This window comes from Copadichromis virginalis, linkage group LG19 (assembly GCF_057382275.1).
Source record: "Copadichromis virginalis isolate Kocher_CV1m ecotype Utaka linkage group LG19, C_Virginalis_male_GT1.1, whole genome shotgun sequence".
In the NCBI taxonomy this organism is placed as follows: Eukaryota; Metazoa; Chordata; class Actinopteri; order Cichliformes; family Cichlidae; genus Copadichromis; species Copadichromis virginalis.
The window spans coordinates 24,259,929-24,268,505 of NC_140636.1; the positions used below are offsets into that span (position 1 = coordinate 24,259,929).

Sequence of the window (8,577 nt, forward strand, 5' to 3'; positions counted from 1 at the left end):
GCACAGGCCTGCGTGTGTTCACTTACTGCATTGCTCTAAAAAACATTTTCCTTTTTCAGTAGTCTCCTTGACCCAGAAAACGCACACGTGTGCACAGACACGCACACTGCTCTACCAAACTCACGCCCTCCTTATCTTCAGTGTAGACTTTCACAGCAGTGCAAATTTAAGTAGAAGGGGTGAGAGCGAGTTTAGGCTTTAATGTGTCCTATTTTTTTTAACTTTATGCACCTATTCCATCATTTGGGTCGCAAGTAAATCGGGCTGACTCCTTTGAATCTAAACATTAATAAACCACTCTTGGCAAATCAGCCGTAGCTGGCTTTTAGCGTTGGTTCTACAACAACTGCTAACTGGACTTAAGGTGAACTGAGGCTCCACAAAAAGGGAATGCCTGGTATATGTGCTGATATAAGCTTTGATGTTCACTACTCCACTTTCCCCAGCTTATGCTGGAGGTGCTGTCCCATATTAGCCCATCCCTCCTGTGATCTGACAGGGAGCGTGAATGCATTATTCATTACCGAGCTAGACTCAAAGCATCTTCTTGCTTTCAGGGGAACTCTGCTACCGTTAGGAAAGGAAGAATATTTTGCTTCATATGAGCTTTTTGTATATAATCCATTCTGAGTACAACTGAGTGTCACAACATGGAATTCAGCATTCATATTTCAGTCAGCAGAGTGTCATTTTTCTATGTTTAGCATTTAGTAGAAGACGAAGGGCTCCTGAAAGGATCTTCTAGTAAGATGCCTAACATCTTTTCTCTAAAAGGTAAAACATTAACACTAAATTTAATCTTTAAACGTGTTGTGGAAGAATAGTTGTTAAATATTTGGAAACTGCTAATCCTTATCTTGACTGACAGCGTGTGAATACTGCAGAAGAGCTACTAATTGATCCCAAGTGCCAAAAAAAAGCAGAGCTGGAGCAAGATGGCATTTACAGCAGTACAAATTTCCCCATTTGTACACACTGCACAGGTGTTATTTTTAGATGGAAATCACCCGTTTAAATTGCATTAGGGTTTGGAGTTGTGCATAATTTATGACATAACCACTATGAGTGAAAGATGGGTGCCATTTGTTGTACCATATTTCATTCATATAAATTTTATAGTGAGTTATGGGCACTCCTTGATAACCAAGGTAACTAGGCAGCACTGATGGTATCTGATAGCTCCCTAGACCTGTCCTCCAAATATGGTCATGGGTCACGTCGGCTTCAAAAGCAAGTCCACAAACTGATGGCTAAAACATACTGGCATCTTTTGTAAAGGTCCATGTGTGCAGATATACCTTGGTTTGATAATATTTGGTCAATAATTTTGCACAAGCACCTCAGGTTATTGAAAAATGTCAAGTTTTGAGATATAAAACACAGCTAGTTTCAATATGCCTGTTGGGAGGATAAATTAAAAACCCATTTCTAGAAATGTTGGGACGCTGTGCAAAATGTAATTAACAGAATGCAATGATCTACAGAGCTCATAAATCCATATTTTGCTCACGTCGAACATGGAACATTAAACATTTAAACTGAGGCATTGTCAAATGTTGGGATGGGGGCAACAAAACACTGAAAAAGTAAGAGGGAATTAAAAAAACAGCTGAAGGCAACTAATTGGGTTAATTGGCATCAGATCAGTAATAAAATAAGGTATTTAAAAAAGAGCATCTCAGAGAGGTGGCATTTCCTAATATCAAAGATTAGCAGAGAACCACCTGTGTGCAACAAAACTGGGTCTACAAATTGGAGAACAGTTTAAGAGTAATGTTCCTCAACATAGAATTATGAAGACTTTGAATATTTCCACATTTACAGTACATAATATCATCAAATGATTCAGAGGATCTGGAGAAATTGCTGTGTTCTTCTTCTGGACTAAAGAGGAATGAGACCATCTGGATTATAATCAGTGCTCAGTTTGGGGCCTGTGTCTCTGATGGTATGTGGGAGCATCAGAATCAGAATGCTTTATTAATCCTTGAGGAAATTATGTGATTACGAAACTAAATTAAATAACACAATATATTTGTGTGTGTGCATGAGCAATTAATGATTTGACAAAAGCCTTATAACTTTGAAACTATGATTCGTAAAAGTGTCCCATATATAAAGATTTCAAATAATATGTCAAATTTGACCTTTGACCACCTCCTTTACGGTCAGTAGATGTATCTGAAGGTCAAGGCATTACTATAATAGTTATATAGAGCTATTTATAACTGTTTCTTACTGCCATTGTTTATATTGGCAACATATCAACAGTGATGTATAGGGAGTCGATACATCACGCTATTTTGTATATTACAGTAGCAGGTTATAACCAATTAAATAACAATTTGAATACATGTACAATGTTTCTGAATAAGTAAACTGCAGCACAAATGTCTTAAAGTATATTTAAAAACAAACAAACAAGGAAAACAAAATAAATATATACAAAATATAGTAGTAGTCCCTTAAATGTAAATATTGCCCAGAGCATGAGCTGCCTTGGGGGAGGTTTGCTTTCTCTGAGTGCATCTTGTCTGAGATATGTTGCAGCCATCAAATTCAAAGTGACATAATTTTTTTCTTTAAATGCCACATTTTTGTCATTTTAAACAGTTAATATTTTCTACACTCAATTCTGGATTAAATATGAGTTAAAGAGATTTCCTAATCATCCAGCATCCTAACATTTTTGGGATTGAAATCAGCATTATTAACACAAAGGCCATTACTCTATCTGACATACAAATATGCTTCTTATTTATTTAAACTGATATACTGACTGATTTTTGTGGATATATAAAAATACAGCTACTTTTGAAAAGCATCAGCAAGAAAGATTTTCTTCTCGTCATTGTTGTTCTTTTATTCCAAAGAGCACCGCGACTGACAAACCTAAAAGCCCTGTGGGAAAACATTCTCCAACAAACCTGCCAATTAGGAGGAACTCTCCGGCTACTCCGAGCCGTCTCATAGCCATGAGAAGCCCTCGGACTGTCATGCCTTCACAGAAGCAGACAACAACTCTGGCTTTAGGCAGACGCTCCCGCAGCTTTCTCAGCAGCCTGTCGAAGTGCTTCTCCCCAGCATTGCTGTAAATCTTGTCAGAATGGGCGATGCAAAGGCCTTCCTGCGAGGCAAGCTCTTTGAATACTTCCATCCCACTCTCCCCATAGTTACCTGAGAAAGATAAAAGGAGCTGTCAGTTTGGCTCATTCACAAGAAAATGTAAAGGGTTCTCATTCATAAGTTCATTCTGTCATGTTTTATTCTATAAGATGTTCTTTAAAGGAAATAATCCAGAGGGAAAATTATCGAAAAACTCTTCTTTTAAGTTCACTGTGTCCCCAGACCTCTTGCTGTGGAATCAAGAGCAGTGCAACTAGAGCAAATGGGCCAACCGTGACCTCAAGAGTAGCATCAGAGGATGAGCACTCACATAAGTCTTGTCATTTTTAGGTTGTCCGTCCAGATGTTCGCAGTCATTCAGCTGCAGCATCACTCATAAATCCAATAAACAGGCTGTAATCTAGCTTCCTCTGTAACATTTAACACCTACTGCTCATATTTAATTCATTACAGAATGACAAACATGTATTCATTTCTGTAAACAAGGAAGGCTTGCCAGGTTTTTGTTTGGATTTAGCAGATGGTTTTAAACTTGTTTTCATATTCCATCAGTTAAAACTGATTTGCAACAGCTTCCGTAACCGTGTCTCGGGTATAAAAACTGTGGGAGGAAACGTAATTAGAATCTGATTATAAAAACATGCCTGGAAAAAATGAGTTTGGGATGACTGTTGTGTTTTGAGCAAGTGTTGTACAAAAATGATAGTTTATGCCTCAAATGATCTTTAAGGCATGAAAACAAATGGTATAATTACCATAAAGAGACCTCACTTCTCCTCTGAAATTGCCCACCACTTGAACGAATATGGATTAGTCACACAAAACAGGCTTTAATCATGTCTGCAGCCACCTGCTGTTGGAACAGCAGTACATAAGCCATACTTAAACTGAGCACAGCCACTTCATTAGTTACACCTTGGTAGTATTCCATTGAACCCCCTTTTTCCTTTCAGAACTGCTTTTAGTTTTCTTGAGAGTGTCATGAAATAGCTGCAGATTTGTGGACCACACATCTGCGATGTGAGCCGTTCCACCACATCCCAAAGACACACTACTGGTTTGAGATCTGGTGACTATGGAGGCCATCTGAGTACAGTAAAATCACTGTGATGTTCAAGAAACCACTGATGAACTGAGCTTTGTGGCATCGCCCTGCTGCAGGACCATGTCATGGTGTTTAAATGATGCACAGTGGGTGCTAAGGGGGGAAACGTCTCCATACCATAGCATACCATACCATACCACCAGCCTGGACTGTTAATACAAGGCAGGATGGATCCATGATTTTGTGGTGTTTAGCCAAATTCTGAGCCTACCATCTGAACGTAGTAGCACATGTCAATACTTATCAGAACAGGCAACATTTTTCCAATCTTCTATAACCCAATTTTGGAAAGTCTAGGGGAACTACAGCCATCCCTGTTCAAAGGCAACACAAATAGCACCCAGTGTGACCTTCCGCTGCAGCCCATCTGCTTTAAGGTTTAGGGATGTTCTTCTGCATACCTTGGTTGTAATGAGTGGTTATTTCACCTTTAAATCAGCTTTCTTACCCATTCTGATGGTTCTTTTGAGCTCTAGCATGTCATCATGATCATCTCTGAATTGACATTTGTGTTAAGGAGTAGTTGAATAGGTGTGCCTAATGAAATGAGTTTCTTATAAAATACATTAGGTCAACAGAAACAACAGACACTATTAATATAGAACCGCATTTTTGCAAATGAAGGTCAGTTTACCTGTCAAATTGAATCGTACTCAGCTAGTCAGTAAAAACATTTTTGGAGAGTTTTCAAGCTTGCAAAACCTGCCAAAATGATGTCAAATGATTTAATCTAGAACTTCTGTAGGTCTAGATGAATCTAGATTTCATGAAACTGCACTCGAAACAGTGTATTAGAAGGTCTGTATCACACACTGGAGATGTAGGGTTTCAACAGTGTGTATTTTCAAACACAGGAAGCCATGAAGGGGCTTTTTTAAAAAGCTAATGAGTGGCATTATAGGTAATGTAGGAGTCTAATAAGCTAGGTTCTTATTAGACTACTGTACTGTTTGAGTTTAGAGTGCTGTGTTGTGAGCCCCCAGCTGATAAAGAAAAGTGTCTTACCCTCTGTGTGAACGGCTGACACATAGGTCCAGTTGTATCGTTTGACAATGTCCACCAGAGCTCTGGCTTGAAGAGTATCTGAGGGTACAACCCTGAGGAAGTACTTGAACAGTGTCTTGTCACTGAGGTCAATACTAGTTGCAGAATAAGCGATCTGCGGGATGTTGAATAGCTGCAGAAGGTTTTGCACCTGAATGGCAACAGAACTGGAGCCCGGCCCAATGACTCCAACGATGGGCTTCTTGGTCGGTGGTGGCTGACTGGAAGGCGCCCCTTCAATGCACCACCTGGAGCCGTCGCTCTCATCCCGGATGGAGATGAGAGAGTCTCGTATGAATTCGATGCTCTGCTCCAGAGCCACCGAGGAATGCCAGCAGGAGTCTCTGATCTCACATCCAAGGGTAATGTTGGGTAACAGATTTGGGTCCGAGTTAATCCGATCCAAAGTGTGGAACATGGCCTCCACCCTTTGGATGCCGTACTGCTCGCGGACCTCTCCACATTTCCTCTCCGCCACCTTCTCAGCTGATGGTTGGTGGTGGACAGAGAAAAGGGCTCCAATTATAATATCCCCGTCCATCCTCGCCACCAGGCGAGAGGCAGAACTTGGCACCACCGACCTCTCATACTTTCCTCTGGACAAACCGAATGCCTCGAACAGTAAAAAAGGTAAATATAAAATGCTTACGACAGTCAGGTAAATCATATTCGACATCGTGCCAGAGGTGCTGAATGTAGAATCATGTCCACTTGGCCATAATACAGGGCCATCAATCCTCTACGAGCAAATTAAACTCATCTGCTTCTCCTTCAGTGTTTCCACCCTGCAAATGAGACATGGAGCGTTAATTCTTGCTTTATAATACATTTATTACATTGACAAATCTAAATAATTCAACACATGTATTTCAGAAATCTGTAGGAGAAAAAATACTTGCAGATCAATCATCTTTCATCCAATCACACCATAGCTAAAAATGTAAAAATATACAGGAGATCCAACCAGGCAAATACTTTTTGGGAGGGCATAAGTACATATCTAAAGATACAGAGCTATTTGAAAACTGAGAATGCTCAAATTCTAGCACCACGGACAGCTGCTACTGTCCTAGTTGAGGATCTCAACTGATTCTACATTTATACCTTTGACTGACCTGTTTACGAAGTTACAATCCTGTAATTCAGCTAGAGACCTCTTCAGTCATTGATAAAGACCCCTGTGCGATCATTTGGATGATGAAATATCCTTTTCACACTTACTGCTCTCTTACTTCATATTAAAAGTGTCAAGTTAGTGTCAGTTTCAGGACAAAATGCTTGCTTAATGCTCTCAACAGCTTTAAAATCCATCATGAGTATCAAAAAATGAAATAATGAGTGCTATATTTTGAACTTATTAACATTTAAAGCCCATTCGTTCTACATTTTCTTCTGAATAGTTGGTTGGATTTTCTGACATTTAGTGGGTTTAGATGCAAAAAAAGAAGTGAATGAACATTTAAAACTATCACAATGTGCATGCTATTGTGTGTGCACTCCATTACTGCTTTTTACAGTAACAAGTAAGGGCAGTTTTATGTTTAAGTCAGTCATTACTCATGCCACAGACAACAAGCTAGTTACAAAAGGAGTTTTAATATGTTTAACAACTGTATGATCTAAATTACAAGAAAATATCAGTTCACTCTGTAAACAAGTCACCGTGTTGTGTTTCACTATACCAACTGAAAACATGGAACATGGAACTGCTGATGAAAGAGTCATGTCTGCACCTTGCACAAAATACGGTATATTATTTTTCTTTAAGTCATGTGAGTAGAGGGCCAGTGAAGGGGGGTGTTCAGTCAATTCAGGGAATCAACTTCATGCAAAGACTTCAAGTATTAAAAATGAATCAATATCTATTAATATCCATCATGAATAAAGCTATGCAACGGTAATGAAAAAATTTAAAGTATTCTGATTTTATATTTTTTTGGGTAACTGAATTGAGCGAAGATCAATGTGGACATGGTAATTATTTAAAAAAAAATCTTTGATACATGTGGCTGTTTTCTACAGTTGAGCGAAGTTAAGTGAGTAAAAGAAGCCTTTGGAAATAAGTATTGGACTATTTTGACAAAAAATAAATAAAAATAAAAATCAAAAATCACTATGGCTTGAGCCAGAAATGAGCCATCTCAAACAGCACACATAATGACTCTGCCTAAATACTCTTTATTATCGTTTAGCAGCTGTCTCCAGGTCCTCAGCTGCAGCTATAAAACGGTGTCATTCACAGGTCATAACATGCAACATCATCAGCTGCATGCACATGCATGTTTAACAGTCTTAAAGACGTGATTTCACCTACCTGAACCAGGTAAGGACATAACCGGGACATAGTGGGTCCGTGTCTCCTCTGAAGCCGCCGGTCTGGACTCTTCTGCCTCCGAAACACAGTGGGACTCTTCCTCCCTCCCTTTCTCCCTCTCTCTCTCTGCACTGGTGATAAGATGCTCCCTTCTTCTCCTCTTGCTCACTGCATTTTTAAATCGGGTCAAACTCACTGCAGTGTCCCTGATTTAAAACCAGAGTTCATGCACATCACGAGGGTCAGTGATGCGTCGATTGATAACATTTTGGAAGAGATCGGGGTGAGAGTGAGGCTCCTGAGAAGCATATTTTAAAATAAATAAATAAGTCGGGGATAGATAACGATTTGACAAGCTTCCATTAAAACCCCCTGGACCAAATCAGCGCAACGTAAGAGACTGTTTATAGGCAGTCGCTTACTTTATGCAAACTTCAAAGAGACTCGTCAAACTTCAATTTAATTTTTCCCTCCTGCGTTGTGTCTGACACGGACAGATGTGATGTACTTGTTATTCACTACTGCAGCTGTCAAAAGAGAGCGGGCTCTGCTGCCACCTTGTGGTGAAGGGGGTGATGCCACTGCTGCAACCTCACTGAATAAAGGTTTACTCAACCTTAACCTTTGTAATCCTAACGATTAGACCACAAAATAAGCAACCAGTACAGCAAAGAATTTGGCATTGCATGAACTCTCTATAAACCTAAAGCTTTGTGCAAAAATGCTGACTGACTCTTTTTTCTTTTTTTTCTCTTTTTTTTATATTTTGCTTCCAATTTTCTTGTAGTTTTGGCCATTGACTGCTTTTCGGCTCATTTACAAATCAGTGTTTTTACCTGAGAATTGTCAGAGGAATCTCTGTTTTTTGTAACGCTAAGCCACATAAAAATGACATATTAATCATTAAAGCATAACAAAAAAAACAAAAACAAACAAACACCCAACTCAAAGGATGAAACACTGTTGTGTCTACATGTAAGAGAAAACT

The 8,577-nt window shown here is 39.3% G+C and overlaps 1 protein-coding gene across 2 annotated transcripts in view; it reads right to left on the bottom strand.

The window, feature by feature from the left end:
• The window catches only part of grm1b (glutamate receptor, metabotropic 1b), a 29,487-nt gene extending 21,411 nt beyond the window's left edge, over positions 1 to 8,076 (bottom strand). The window contains exons 1-3 of one of the 2 annotated variants that reach the window (XM_085442046.1): positions 7,590 to 8,076; positions 5,237 to 6,060; positions 2,928 to 3,177 (exon numbers count right to left, since the gene is read on the bottom strand). In XM_085442046.1, the coding sequence (XP_085298172.1) occupies positions 2,928 to 3,177; positions 5,237 to 5,951 (965 nt within the window). In that variant the 5' untranslated portion in view covers positions 5,952 to 6,060; positions 7,590 to 8,076. The remainder of the gene's footprint in view (positions 1 to 2,927; positions 3,178 to 5,236; positions 6,061 to 7,589) is intronic. The other variant, XM_085442047.1, reaches the window with a different exon arrangement.
• Positions 8,077 to 8,577: the final 501 nt, after the last annotated feature.